The sequence below is a fragment of the Helobdella robusta genome (genome assembly GCF_000326865.2).
Source record: "Helobdella robusta unplaced genomic scaffold HELROscaffold_8, whole genome shotgun sequence".
In the NCBI taxonomy this organism is placed as follows: domain Eukaryota; kingdom Metazoa; phylum Annelida; class Clitellata; order Rhynchobdellida; family Glossiphoniidae; genus Helobdella; species Helobdella robusta.
The window spans coordinates 829,835-845,880 of NW_008705459.1; the positions used below are offsets into that span (position 1 = coordinate 829,835).

General features: G+C 32.6%; 3 protein-coding genes across 3 annotated transcripts; all 3 read right to left on the minus strand.

Moving 5' to 3' along the window:
• Positions 1 to 1,342: 1,342 nt before the first annotated feature.
• HELRODRAFT_165371 (hypothetical protein) lies at positions 1,343 to 5,997 on the minus strand (the record flags this gene model as incomplete). Its single annotated transcript, XM_009031968.1, has 3 exons — positions 1,343 to 1,613; positions 5,501 to 5,828; positions 5,955 to 5,997. The coding sequence occupies 3 exons, from the start codon at positions 5,995 to 5,997 to the stop codon at positions 1,343 to 1,345; spliced, it is 642 nt and encodes a 213-aa protein (XP_009030216.1).
• Positions 5,998 to 6,221: 224 nt separating this feature from the next.
• Positions 6,222 to 7,101, minus strand: HELRODRAFT_165372 (hypothetical protein; the record flags this gene model as incomplete). Its single annotated transcript, XM_009031969.1, has 3 exons — positions 6,222 to 6,352; positions 6,521 to 6,793; positions 6,870 to 7,101. 3 exons carry the CDS (start codon positions 7,099 to 7,101, stop codon positions 6,222 to 6,224), a joined length of 636 nt encoding a protein of 211 aa, XP_009030217.1.
• A 6,809-nt stretch (positions 7,102 to 13,910) lies between these two features.
• HELRODRAFT_165373 (hypothetical protein) lies at positions 13,911 to 14,460 on the minus strand (the record flags this gene model as incomplete). Its single annotated transcript, XM_009031970.1, has 2 exons — positions 13,911 to 14,224; positions 14,325 to 14,460. 2 exons carry the CDS (start codon positions 14,458 to 14,460, stop codon positions 13,911 to 13,913), a joined length of 450 nt encoding a protein of 149 aa, XP_009030218.1.
• Between the last annotated feature and the right edge of the window lie 1,586 nt (positions 14,461 to 16,046).

Genomic DNA, 16,046 nt, shown 5'->3' on the forward strand with positions numbered 1-16,046 from the left:
AGGCGGGGATCTTTTTGCATTCGAACCCGGACACTGCATCAACAATGCCAGGCACCTTAACCATTACACCATCGCGTCGTTCAATTTGTATTTCTTGCCATCGTATGTTAATAACTGTTGTTATAAAGTAGTTTAATGATCCTAGAATTGATGAAGCGCCTGCTAGGTGAAGCGAAAAAATAGCTAGGCCTACTGATGGTCCTGAATGGGCTAAGTTGGCTGCTAATGGTGGGTGTACTGTTCATCGTTTTCCAGCATTCTTTTCTACTAGTGCTGATGTAACTAGTAGAATTAATGATGGGGGTAAAAGTCAGAATCTAAGGTTATTTAGTCGTGGGAATGCTATTATCTGGTGCTACAATTACCTTTGTATCATGTATATATCTATCATTAGGAATTACAGTTTTCCATAGGCTAAGATTCACGATATATGTGTTATGATCACCATTAAACAGGACACCATACAATAAATTAGAGGAGCCTGGTGTTAGATACTAAATATAATTTATGAAATTTACTAAATATATCTTTATATATTTGGTAATATGTGAATTCGAATTTATGCTATGCTAGGATCTGCATCCTAAAATCTATGAGATTAATACATCTTTTCTCTGATCCAATATTTGATCACAAATGATTTAATAACTCTACTATATTCATCTTAGTTATCTACTATAAAAACTCTAAGTTTTTAGCTGCTGGCATAATTACAGCTATAACAAACCGTATTGGGAATATAATAAACCTTCTATCAATTGGCATAACTTTAAAGGACAGGTTTTCCTAATTGAATAAGACACCGCCAAATTCTTTGGTGTTTAAACTGTTGTTCTTCCGACTCTTATGGTAGGCTATTAATAGAAGGGTATCTAATCCTTGTTTTTATAAATAAAATCCTAATGTTTCTAATTAGGAGTAAGTCATAGACTCACTTATATGCCTTATTGAGGACAACTGCTGCTACAAGACATAGTATCCCCAGTAATATTACAACTAACATTATTTCACGACCATGTATTAATAATTATAACACTTGTGTTAACAGAGATAAGAATAGAAATTATAAGTCGTGAGGAAACCGCATGCCGACTTCGACGTTGAGATGTTATAATTGCTATAAGGCGTAGTCTTTGTCTTAACACATGAACAGTAGTACCAGTTTATGCAGCCATCACACTGCTCCCACAAAGTACAAGTTTGGTTGTCTCTCCCAGACTAATGTACAAACAACACAAACATACAAATTTTGTCCAATCGACCCCATCTTATTTTTTTAATTTTACCCATGCTTCATTGAAAATATATAGTTTCATGGTCAAAGTCATCTGTGTACTTTTGATCAATTGAAGTTTTGCAATCCATTTGAACACAGTTTTTGGTTCTTTCTTTGGGTAAACTGAGTTGATCCTGCACAGACAGACAATTTTTCAAACGCAAGTTTACGTTGTTGGAGCAGTTGCTGTTTCCTTTTGGTTGGACTTCTTCTCCCTTGATAGCAACAGGATACCAAATGACAAGTGATTGTACCATTATCGTCAACTAAAATTTCACTTGTTACACCAGGCAACCAGAGCGCGGCCATCAGCTTCTCTTCCGGGGTTCCAGTGAACCTGGCATCATGAAATATAATCTCAAATGCAATGAAATTCATGTTAAAATATATAACGATTTACCTCGTTTGTTACAAGCGGTGGGTTTGCACCAGTATCTAACATATTTTTAGCTTGCTTCAAAGCAGCTTCTGTTAGGCGTTGGTTATCTGCATATAGTACGAATACAGATGCATCTACATCATGTTTGTTTGCCAAAACATTTTCTTAACAATGAATTCCTAAATTTTTAAAAAGCCATAACAAAATTTGCTATAAAAATTTACCATTTCATTATTAGATATTTTATTTTAATTTTTTTAAATATTATCACAATCAATGAACAACAATAAACAAAATTTAAATATTGATAGTATCACTATTAGTACCTTCAGATTTTGCAGTACCAGTTTGTTCAAATAAGCAGATGGCTTTATTTTTCCATAGTGCTTCCAAACCCACCTACCTAATCAATGCAGCAACTATTGACAATTATACAAAAATTAAAATTTTATAAAAAATATATAAATTATTTATAAAAATTGAAGTTAAGGCTTGAAAATAATTTTAAAAGATAAAAGCAAATTTTATTTAATTTGAACAATTGACCAAATCTTCACAAACCTCGCTGCTCACAACTGAAAGAAAAAGGAAAATGAATTCTTGCCAAAGATAATAAATATTATTGAAATTACGATGCGCAAATAAAATTTTTAAAAAATTATTTAAAAAAAATTTATTTTCAATTGTAAGTAACAGAAATTCTTACAAATACTTTTTAAAATAATATTCGGCCTAAAAAATGTGCATGGCTTATAGCAGCACAAAATCATGGTCAGATTTAACGAATTTTAAAATAAAAACGATTTTTATGCATCAATCCAAAAATATAGACGTTTTTGAAAGTTTAAAATATATTTTTTTAATTTAAATGTTTCATTGCCCATCAAACTTATTAAATCAAGTTTATTAAAAGCGTTAATGGTAGTTTAAAAGACCATTTATTTTACATTTTTATTTCCAGTCCACTTTTAAAACATGACCATTTAATTAATTTAATATTAAGCTCCAACCACAATTTAAAAGCCATTTTGTAAACATTAGTGATGAGATACCAATCTAACATTCTATTGCAGTATCTATCGATATTCTAAAAATCTAAATCTATAATAAGCTATACCACTGTCTCTACGCTGTAGTCTAACCTAGCCTGTCTAACAAAACTACTAACAACACACGTACACGCACGATTTTGAAATTTCAAATTAGCTATTTTAACGATAGATAGCTAACCTTGTCCATAATTTTTCTGTTCAAAAAATAAAAATAACAGCTATTCAAATCACTACTCAGTACATTGAAATCAAATTAGGCTGCTTGATTAAAAATAAAACTGTAATCAAGGAAAACATAATACGTTGGTTACGATAACATAGGCTGATTACGCTAAAATAGGAATTAAAATACATGTGGAGCACCAGACGTATTTATCACTTCCGTTAAACATCTGCAAGGTGACAAGAAATTATTGATTTTTTTTTTTTAGAAAACACATCTATGATTTATTCACACTGTATACCTCAAACAATTTGTAACTTTTGTTTGTTTGCTATTTATTTGCTCATTTAATTTAATTATTTATCAAATTATTATAACAATTATTATTATTATTATTATTAATTATTATTATTAACGGGGTTTAAAGTGGTTCAGAAGACTATGGTCTGTGTAAGAACTACTACTAATTAGATCTCCTAATATCCTATCTGTCCGAGTTTGGCTTTGAAGCTGTTGAGTGAATTCGCAGACTGCATCATCGCCTAGCTCGTTCCAGGCGTTGACCACTCTACTGCTGAAGAATCTGCTCTTTATTTTTCTATCCAAGTTTTTGAAAATCTTAAATCTGTGTCCTCGTAGTTCATCACTGTTTACTAGCCTGAAAAATCTCGAGTATGGAGTTGTTTCCCTATTCGTGATCAATTTATATGTTTGGATTAGATCTCCTCTACATCTTCTTTTTTCCAATGATGTCAAGTCGCATTTTTTCAATCTCTCATCGTATTCCATTTTTCCGATTCCTCTAATCATTCTTGTGGCTCTACGCTGTACTTTTTCCAAAACTTCCTTATCTTTCTGCATATATGGGCTCCATGCTTGAACACAGTACTCCAGATGAGGTCTGACCAGGGTTTTATACAGTTTCAGTATAATATGCTTCTCTCTGCTGACCATTGTTCTTCTTATAAATCCCAAGATCGTATTGGCTCTGGCCGCTGCAGCTGTACATTGTCTTGACGGTTTTGTGCTTTGATGAACAATGATTCCTAGATCCTTTTCTTCCTCTGTCGATCGTAGTTCTCTTTCACCAATTTTATATTCATATCTAGCGTTCTTCCTCCCTAAGTGCATGACTGCACATTTGTCAACGTTGAAAAGCATTTGCCAGTCCTTGGACCATTGGTACAGTCTTGCTAGGTCTTTTTGCAATATTTCTGCATCTTCATCGTTGTTGACTTTCCCACATAATTTGGTATCATCTGCAAACTTTGAAATCTTAGAGACTATTCCTTCGTCGATGTCGTTAATGTATATCACAAATAATAGCGGTTCCAATACCAATCCCTGAGGCACGCCACTTGTTACATCTATCCATCTCGAGTTTATTTCTTTTATCCGCACTTGTTGTCTCCTATCTTTCAGCCAATTTTTTATCCATTGTAGCAGATTTTCTTCTACCCCACATGCCTGTAACTTTTTGGATAACCTTTTATGTGGCACCTTATTGAATGCTTTTGCAAAATCTAAATATATTACGTCTACCGAGTTATTCTGGTCTAGGTTAGCATAAACATCTTCAAAAAAATCCAATAGGTTAGATAGACAGGATCGTCTTTTCATAAAACCATGTTGGCTGTCATTGATTATGCAGTTAGAATTTAAGTGCTCGACTATATTCTTCTTGATAATTTTTTCTAATATTTTACATTTAATGCAAGTTAAACTAACTGGTCTGTAGTTACTAGTTTCGCTTCTACGTCCTTTTTTGAACAATGGCGTGACGATAGCGTCTCTCCAATCCCTTGGTATATCTCCTGATCTTAAAGAGTCATTAAATATTTCGCACAGTGTGGCTCCTACTTCATGTCTTATTTCCTTTAAAAATTTTGGGTGCAGCTCATCTATTCCTGGAGTTTTATTCTCTTTGAGACTGCCTAATATTTCGACAACCATCTCTTCTGTTATGTAAACACTTGTAAGCATCCTTTCTTGGCTTCCCCCAAGCAATTTTTTTGGCTCCTTTATGTTATTTGTATTTTCTTTTGTCAGCACCGATCCAAAGTAGTTATTGAGCATCTCAGCCATTTCTTTTTCTTCCGTTACAATGTTGCCATGATCAGTTTTCAGAGGCCCCACTTTATCTTTCCTTTTTTGTTTACTTCCCATGTAACTGAAAAAGCTTTTACTGTCTTTACTTATGTTCTCACTTAGCTTTTCTTCATATTCCTTTATTGCTTTCCTGTTTGTTGCCTTTGCTAGATTTCTCTTTCTGATGTATTTATCCCTTGCTGCTTCTAACTCACTTTTTGAGATATCTTTAGCATTTCTGAGATATCTCTGTCTTAACTCCTGCATCTTCTTCCATGCTTTAAATTTTGATCTTCTTGTTTTCTGTACATTTTTATTTATCCACGGTAGCTTTTTGTTGCTTCTCCGGATAGTCGGTATAGTTTCTTCAACAACCTTTATTCATACAGAACACAAAGGTTTTCTATTTATTTTGCACTCCCAAATCTTTCAATCGCTCTGCCAAGTTCATCTCTATGATTTTATTTCTGACCTTGACGTAGTTTGCTTTGAAATATTTGTAGCGCTTTGAATAAGCTTCGTCTTATTTTTTCTGCTCTAACACTATGTTGAATCTAAGTATCCTATGATCGCTCGTTCCAAATTCTTCTCCTACCCTAACTTCTTCTATTAAGTTCTCTTCTGCTGATATTATTAAATCTAATATATTTTCTCCCCTTGTTGGCTCCATCACATGCTGAGTAAGGAAGTTTTCGTCTATGCAGTCCAGAAACAGTTCGTCTACCAGCTTTTTGCCTTCTCTATGATTCCAGTCAATATGGTGGTTAAAGTCTCCCATTATTACGCAAGGCACTTTTGTGGCATTTCTGATCAGTTCACGTAATCCGCTGTCATTCTCTTTTGTTGAATCTGGTACTCTGTAGCATACTCCTACACGCAGTGTTTAAGTATCGTTCTTTATATCACACCAAACAATTTCTTTAAATTTGTCGTTTTTCAGGTCTTTTCTTTCCAGTGCAGTCAGTTTTTCGTTTATGTACAATAACACTCCGCCACCCTGTCCTTTATCTTTACTGTGTTCCCTGTCTTTTCTAAACATTACGTATCCGTTCAGTTCTATCTCACTATCTTGAATTGATTCTTTCGCCCATGATTCAGTTATACCTATGATATCGGGTTGTTCATTCTCTATATATAACTCCAGTTCTGTTCTTTTATCAATATTTACAATACTTCTTGTATTCACACAGAAACATTTTAAAATTTCAGGTTTGTTTTTTTTCTTTTTTATTGTTGCTTTCTCTGCGTTGTCACCCGTTGTATTTAATATTTCTTCAGCTTTACAATTCTCATGTCTCCTGGTAGACCTTTCACCTTGAAAATAAATTCCCCCGATGTTTCTTTGCTTTGCCTAATTTTTGACTCCTTCACTAGCTCTCTGCATTGGTCTCTTTCTGTTTTTGTCGTATCGTGCGTCACCGATGTCCTTCTAAAATTTTCATCCGCATTTCGGAGTTTTTACAAATTTTCTAAAACTCTGTTTTTCAGTGTTCCATCGAGAAATCCTATCAAAAGAGGTCATCCATTTTCTCCTTCTTTGATTTTTCCAAGTCAAAACACACTTTTTATATCCGTATTCTCGCACGGAATCTTTAACACTTCATTAAAAAGAAACGTAACAGATTTTCTGTCAGCCGTATTTTTCTCTTTTGCTTCTGACGCGTTGTTTTCTGTCAATTTATGGATGACGATGTTATTTCTTTTGCGTTCTTTTCGTTTTCCTTCTTCTGCATTTAGTTCCACTTTCTCTTCGACACTTTTGACTGTTTCTTGCACAACTTTCAACTCTTTGTCCACACTCTTTCTGACAACTGTGGTCCATGTCTCTTTGTTGGCTTCAACCGTTTTCTTGATATTTTTTTCATCTGTTTTTTTTTATTTTTTGCAGTTGCTCTTCAATTTTGTCTAGACGTGATTTCTGTTCTTTAAACTGCTTTTTCACAAATTCATTTTCGCTTGTTGATTTTTTATTGCTTAGAAGCTCTACAAGCTGTTGTTCGAGTTGGGCGATCTTATCATGCTGTTCATTATATTTTCTGTCTAATTCTTCCAATTTACAGCATGTTTTGCAGTCCGAGCCCACAAAACTTTCACCCACACCATACATTTCATATTTATCGCATTTCTTCATACCTTTACACATTTTCTGGCTTCCAAAATTTTGACACGTGCTTAACTAACCTTGTTTTTGCTTATTATCGCTTCTCCAATTATTCTTTCTTGAAAGTCTTTGCTTTTTTCTGTCAAAAAAAACTTTTTCAACAATGAGAATAGTAATAATCACAATTTGATTAAAAACTTCAAATTAAAACGATTTTATTGCAAAAAATTTATCGAAAAAATTTGTTTACAACCGATCGGCACCATAGAACATAGAATTCTTAAATTTGAACATTTTATATGAAGATAACCCATATATCTAGAATAAATATAATGGCCTTCGCCCACTTTCAACGGTCGAACAAGAAACTTACTTCCGGAGGGGAGTTGGAGGGTGATTTTTTATCGTTCGAGTCAATAGCAAGGGAAGGCCTATTTACCAATATACAACACTTTCTTATGAGTTGAAGCAGTGATATGCAATGAACCTCAATTTTTCAACTTTTAATTATTTTCGGTAATGTCGATTTTATTTTTTTAAATTTATACTCAATAAAAGTAATTAATTACCACATTGAATAATAATTTAAAAAAATTTAAATTTAAAACATTTTAAATAAAAGCAATATTTTGAAATTAGTAAATATACGATCGTTAATTTTGACTCGAACGATAAAAAATCACCCTCCAACTCCCCTACGGAAGTAAGCTTCTTGTTAAACCGTTAGAAGTGAGCGAAGGCAGTTTTATTTATTTAGTTATATCGTCAAAAGTTACGATCGTATATTTATTATTAATTACAAAATATTGCTTTTATTTAAAATGTTAAAATTTTCGTTTACAGGACATGTTGCACTAAACACCAGAGTACGTTTAGCCATTATTTATTAACTGTTGCTAAGCAATTTTATTGCTATAAAGAAATATTTTCAGATCAAAAAATGTATTAATTAACATTAACAATAACAGCCATTAACCAAAGACCACGTTCTTGCAAAACAATAGCACCAACTTGCTTCACTTGTTTCACACCTTTCTGACAACAATTTTGCTCGGACGATTTATTGTAATAATTAATTCTTGTTTCATCGATGTTGTAGATATCCTCTAAAGCAAACACAAAACATTCATGAACTACTGAAAAGTTATCAAAAATGCGGACATATATCTATTGAAGCTTATTGCCCGAGTAATAGATGTTGCCTCAGATTTTTTGACTGAAAGGTGAAAGTGTCTTCATGGTATTTCGTCAAGCAAACATTCTTCACCAGTAAAAACGCATTTCTTGGCTGAATGTAACCAACAAAGAAATTTGATAATGCAGAATTCTGAGCGTTGTTGTGACATTGTTTAGATATTGTTAAAAATACTTTTTACAATATCTAAACAATGTCACACCGACAGACACTTAGGCATAGATACTAATGCCTCTAAGGCCTCTCTTACGGTAACCAGCATTATATCCAGAGGCGAATTTAGACAACTTTGACGGGAAGAGTCAAGAAACTAACCAAATTTGCGAAACGGGACAAAATAAGACTGGTGGTAATGTTTTTTTTTGCTTTTCACGTTGATTTTTGGTTGACTTTCATCTTAAAACAGTGTTTCCTGATTAATAATTGACGTTTCTTGAGTTTTATTAAAAATACTGCACACAACGTTTTCATACTGTCTTTCGCTGTCAATATCTGACCATTCTAATAGATCCTACTTCAAAAACACTTAAGTTTTGGACTAAAATAAATAAGGCTCATCTTCTTTGGTCTCCTTTTCTTCATCGATAGCATCATATTCTTCTTTGTCACTATTTACGATGCTAGTTTTTATTACTTCTTTGTTTTCGTTGTTGGTTAAGCGCCGGGTTGGAAGTGAGGTTGTCATTTTTTGTTGTATATTTATTTTTGGTTTATTGATGTCGATTAGGACTGCTTGTGCAATTTTAAGATGCGTGTAGTTGCTGTTCTGGTATATTACTTTGGTGTTGTTGTCGAGGATTTCACGGCTAATTGTGATTGAGTGTGTTGAGTCCAAATGAGATTTGATAGCACCACTCTGTTTATGCATCGTAAGCCTTCTAGTCAGTGAGGTAGTAGTAATCCCGATATATGAGTCATGTTGACGTGCACAGCCGTCAAAGGGGCAATTAAATTCATATATTACGTGATTACGCTTTAACTTAGAGTAAATAGTGACAAAGAAGAATATGATGCTATCGATGAAGAAAAGAAGACCAAAGAAGATGACCAGCCAATTAAGAAACCTGACACCTAATTCGCATCAAAGTTCAATTTTACAACACCAAAGTTAATTTTTACAACATCAAAGTTAATCTTGACAAAGTCAATATTTCCCTATATATACAACAAGGAGCACTGACGATGATTCATTCGGAATCGAAATATGGCCTTATTTGCAGCATGAATTCGAAAAATAAGTTTATTTTGAATTTTAATAAACTAAACGTTCACCAAAAAACTTTAGTGAGAAAAATCGAAAAAACGAACTACAAACATATTAACGCCAAACATTCGGTAGAATTTATAGAATATTGTAAAAATTATGGTCTATTACCAACACACACATATATATATATATATATATATATGTGTGTGTGTGTGTGTGTGAATGTTTTTGATGTTGAGCAAATTTATGTTGGAGTAGTAATGGCTAACGTGACACCTTAAAGGGAGATCTTGAAGTATGTGTACAAATCGATTTTGACATTTTTACAATCTGTTTAAGATAAGTATCTGGGCTATTTTTCCAAAAGATGTGGCAATATGTTAAATGGGGATATACGAGTGCATAGTAGAAATCTATGAAAATGTCGTAGTTGATTGTTGATTTAATTTTATAGAATACACCTAGAGATTTATTAAGTTTTTGAGCTATGGTATTGATGTGTGGTTCACAAGAATGTCCGTCAATGGTAATGTTGAAGTCAAGTACTAAATTCGTTATTATTGTGGGTCCGAACAGAATATAACAACATTTATTATTATTAATTTGTTAAAAGCAAACCAATCAGCAATTAATTCTAAAGTTTTATGTATTGTCTGTACATTTTCTTTTGGTTTCTTAGTAGAAAAAAGTATGTTGGTGTCGTCTGCGTACAAAATAATTTATTTAAAATGTTAAAATTTTATATTTTTAAATTGTTATTCAAGGTGGTAATAATTACTTTTATTTGGTATAAATTGAAAATAAAATCGACATTACCGAAAATAATTAAAAGTTAAAAATAATTGAGGTTCTTTGCATATCCCTTCTTCAACCCATAAGAAAGTGTTGCATGTTGTAAATAGGCCTCCCCTAGATTTTTATTCAATTTGTAAATTTTTTAACCGAAGGGCCTTAATTTTTTTCTATATGTAATTTTCAATGATATTCTAATATTTATTTTTATTTTTTTTTAAATGTTATAAACATGAGAAATATTTGTAATTTTATTTGCAAATTATATTTTATTAGAAAAAGAAAACAGAAGTATCTAATAATAGTTAATAAAAAAAGTGTCAAAATTTTAAACCACATAATAATGTCGAATAAGTTCCAAAGCTTTCTAGAACAGCTTTTTTCTATCTGCGATGGTGTGCAGCCACATAAACTCAGCAAGGTATGATGGTGAGCATCGCACGTACCATTCATTCTTTTACATTTTTGTTTGGCGCATCGCCACAAATTCTCCACTCCATTTGTGTGCACTGCGTTTACTGCCAGAAATGTAATGGAGTAATTCACAGTTTGGTGGCTTAGACCGGTTATGTTTGTTATGGTGTTATAAACAGTCCATTGATCCGTTCAAACTGTTGTACCTAAAATTATTAAAATCGAACTATATTTCATAACCAACCAAAATAAATTTTTAAAACATTAAACTTTTTCGCTGTATCAATGGCAACAACGTGGCAGCATCTCGTCCATCTACTTTCACCAGAAAGACATCCTACGTTTGCGTATTGATGCCTCTAAAAACCCAGCGTGCCTTAACTGGGTGTGCATCCTGGTTCCTCGACCTCTTTGCATGTAAGATGCAGCTTACAGCATGCAAGGCAATAGTATAAAATGATAACGAAAAATAATTAACGGAAAAAAATTGTTTGAGCATGAAAAGTATGTAAACCTCATGTCTGCAAGACAGTGGCATGTCATCGTGGCTGCTATCAAACCGTTCTGTTTTGCCCACCTCTCAGCATCTTCTGTGTTTAAAATACTACGTATCAGATCAACCATTTTCATTCCTTTCTCTAAGAGCCATTTTTAACATAAATCAACAATAAATTTTTATTAATGAAAAATAGAAATAAATGCAATTGAAGAATTGAAGAGGAAACGAAGGTAATGTTCGCGAACGAAGGTAATGTTCGCGACGGTTTTGGTGTATCTATCAGGCAGAACCAAAATTGTCAAATTGGCTGAAAAATACAAATGTAATGTTCGCCACGGTTTTGGTGCATCTAACCGGCGGACTCAATCATGTCAAATCGGCTGAACGGATTGATCTAATAAATTTTCGTTTAATGAAAATACACGGAATTATTAAAAATTTATTTTATTACATAAGAATCTGCGTCTCGTTATTATTTTGAAAACGATACATAACGATACGATAACAATACGATAACGAGGTATTGAAGACTATATATTGATATAATAAAATCATCTGCACAAGTATGTGCACAAATTGTATGATGATTTTTGAGTTTTTGAAAGATAGTATTTAAACATCGCGCAATAACAATGACGCTTGGCACATTTACAGTCTGCCCTTAGTTGTTTTCCCGCCAACTCCGCTTTACAAAATGTACTGTATTAAAACAGAAAAAAGTTAAAGGTCAATTACACTCTTCCAAAGTTCAGAGGATTCAACAGAGTGCAAAACATCATAAATGAACATTACACACGAAGCATATGGTACGCGGGGATATTTTTGTCACATTCGAACCCGGTTACTGCGAAACAGCACCAGGCGACCTTAACCATTAGACTATCACGCCGCCCAGTCATTTCGCCCAGAAAACAGCCATTCAATTGAAAAATTAAAGAAAAGTTTGTTTTGTTCGTATTTTTTATTTGATACGAGACCTTTTGGAGAATGTCTCGTTTTAATAACGATACGATATTTTTAGAGTCTTTATTAAACCAAAGTCATTCAATTGGAAAAAATTAAATAAGTTTTAATATTTTATAACACTTTATTTTTTTACAATGTGCACTTTTACCATTTCCACACATTGAAATAATGGTACGAGACAAAAATTGTGTCTTTTATTTTTTATTTCGATATGATAGACTTTCCTAAAAATGTCTTGTTTAAATAACGATAGGAGATCTCTGGTATTGTTATTAAAGGATACGAGATTTTTCGAATCGTTTTATAACGATACGAGATTTTTTACCGTTATTATTTTTAAATCTCTGTCGATTGGTAACGAAAATAACGGTTCGAGACGCAGGTGCATAGTATAAGATTCTATATATTATTTTGTTGACATCATAATACAATTTAAAAATTGTACAGTATATTATCGAATATTTTGAAATTGTGTTACACTCTCGCAAACAACCTAAGTGCACCACAGTTTTGAAGTTTCCTTTATCTGTTGTGTTACAACGTCATTCCTGCTTTTGCTTGTAGTATAGTTTATAATTTGATTAACACAAAATGGCAATACCAGAATAGAATACCGTTATTGTACTTTTTGGACTTTTTTAAATTTTAGATGTTTTTCGGATTATGTTTTGAAACGGAATAAAATTTAAAAAAATATTTTTAAAATTATTCTGCATGTTTAAACTCTAGTGTTACTTTCGAAAGAAATGTTCATGTTTTAATTCTCGTGTTTTAATTCGCGGCATTCTTTTCTTTTTTTAAACGAGTTATTTGCTACAAATTTTGTACCATATCCCCGTTTTTTGTTGGCTTCTCTAAAAAGAATTACATTTATACTAATATAAATTGTTTTAATTTCACACGTAGTGGTAGTTGATGACTCAACTTCCTTCATTGTTTTTTGGCCCAAAGTGACATAAAAATTACATCACAAAACGGACCGGATTAGCGTCGATCCAGATGTTTATGTTTCGGCATTAAATACCGTCAGTGAAACAGCACATTCAATCCAGGACGTTGCTCGTCAATAGTTTTATTTTTCTGATGCTGCGTCACATCAGAATTTGTCAAATGGAGGCATTTGTCCATTGTTAACAGCTCAACGTAATCGACAAATTTTTAATGTTATTTTGGAACAGGAAATAGCGAAAGAGTAGTCCTGTTATTTCAAATCAGTTAAACCTGAAAACGACGAAACCAAGTATTCATTTGTCATAACTATGGCGTGATGGCTCAATGGTTAAAGGCGCCTGGTCTTGCTATTGCATTGACTGGGTTTGAATACAAAGAGATTCCCGCCTATCATATGCAATGTGTATGATACGTGGTTTGCACGCGTATTCATATACGCTCTGTGTTTGTTGTTGAAACCTCTGAAGCAAACGCAAGAGAGAGAAACCTTTAACCTTTATGGTGAATATTTAATAACTTTCTTTTTCGTTTTAATGATATTTGATGCTAATAACATTCAACCCCAACCTGTGTATCAATCAACTTCGATATTGGGGTTTGTTTATGACATTTGTTTGTTACATTTTGAAACCGCAATTTTTTTTAACGTTAAATAAAAAAAGTTATAAATGTTTTAGTAAGTGAGTAATTAAGTCATACCACACACACAAACACATTTATATAAAAAATGGATATATAGGTACATATATAATATATATATACAAAGATATATTAAACAATGCATACTTTTTTATAAACTTTTTATTACAAATAAAAACGTTAAAAATTTATTTCGTGCACTTTAGAGAATAAATGATGTTTCTCTTAAAGTTCATCATTCCACGTTCATTTAGGTGGATGCCGTCAAGTCCTATATTATTACCTCCTCCCACTCTGTCAAGCTTCCAGAAATGAACAATGTTAGACTGGAATTGTTTCAATGAAACATTTAGTTTATCAACTTTCCATTTCTGAACGTCTTTTCTATAAACCAGGCTTAATATGATTATTCGGCGCGGTCTGATTTTGTTCTCTAACAGTCTGAGTAAGGATTCATATCTCGCGGCCACGAGTTCCGGGGTTTCAGTCGCCAAATCATTGCCTGGTATTTAATTTTAATGACTAAAAATTAAACAAAACTGTTACTATATTAAAAGAATAATTAACCAACATTAAACTATTTATTAAACAAATGAATCAACCTCCGATGTAAAGGATTATTGTTTCAATAGGAATGGTATGCTTCCGGAAGAAGTTAATCAATCCTCCGATCCTCCCACCAGGCTTTCCTTTTAATAAGACACGTTTATTACCTTGGGTAATAACGTCATTTTTCATTTTTAAAAAAAATTCCATTCTACGCACATAACTGTCGCCAAACAATGAAATAGACATTGCTCGAACAGTTTTATAAATTTAACCTTGACAGCAAGTAACAAAATGGCCAACATAGAAATGAAAAACGTGGTTTCTTAACATGGAAATAGAAATGTAATTAAACGTGTATAATTGAACTGAAACGTATATAATGTCAATAATTGTTATACACACAAATTGTTTAATACACATAATTACGGCAAGGAAAAACAATTATATATAATAAGAACAAAAATAGATCTTAATTCATAATTTCATAATTTGGTAACACAAAAATTATCAATAAGTGAATTTAAAATTTGTTGCGTAGAAGTTCGCTTTTATACAGAGTTCTTTTTCAGCGCTTGTTTGCTAGGCGGCTTTTTCAAAACAATTTTTGAAACTAGTTTTCTTACAATTGCGAGTTTTGCGATATGGATTCTTTTATTGAAAAATTCGTGAGTTACGTCCAGAAAAGTGGCATAGACAGAGAAAAGTTACTAAAGGTTTACTTTTTTATAACTAAAAAAGCGCTTTGTTGTAATGAAAGCGCTGATGAGTTGTGGATTCAGTGTCAAAACTGTTTCCGCTGGGTTCATAGAAAATGTACCCTCATCACATGCAGTGATTGGACTAAAGTGTTGTATAATTGTAATATTTGTCGGTCTCTACTTGGTCAAATATAATTGACAATTGAATGAGCCTGCTTCAGGCAGCTCTCTAGGTAGGTTCCTTTTTTTAATTGAATGAGCCTGCTTCAGGCAGCTCTCTAGGTAGGTTGCGTTTTTTTTAATTGAATGAGCCTTTTTACATTCAAAAATTAGTTTAATTTAGCTGCTTTAGTTTCATTTAACTAAGCCAGTAAAAATAACGCAGCTCTATAGGTAGGTCTCCTGCAAAAACCGACTCGCACTTCATCGTAGTGCAGGAGTGAACATCTTTTGTCGAAAACTGAAGATGGCTAACGCGAGCGGTGTTTTTCTTGAATACCATTTTACGTTACCGATGTCGCAAATTTGGAAATATATGGGTAACGCGTTCAATCGAATTATTGAGAATGTGCACGAATAAAATTGTCTATTGGAAGATGCAAGTAAAACAGGACGTTCAATCCAGGACGTTGCTCGTCGATAGTTTTATTTTTTGTTGTTATGTTGTTGTTGTTCATATTTAACGGCATTTATGCTCCCAAAATGGTGCAATTGTTTGCCAAATTAAAAAAAAATATTTTTTTTTCTTCATGTGGAAAAATAGAAGTTCAGATAATATGAAAAATGTTTATTGCACTGAACGTGGGGAAAGAGAAATACTATGGGAAAAATATTTAAATCATATCGTGGTAGTTACAATCTTTCAGAAATTGTATTACATTGATAATATTATTGTTATTCTTAAAATATTCTGAAAGCTGTTTATATATTAAATGTTTATGTCTATGTGTAATTGGGTTCTCGCAAGTTATAATATGTTGGATTGTTAATTTGTGTCCGCAATATTGACATAATGTTTGATCTGACTTATTTAATATATATCCATGTGTTAATTTTGGGTGGCCAATCATTAGTCTG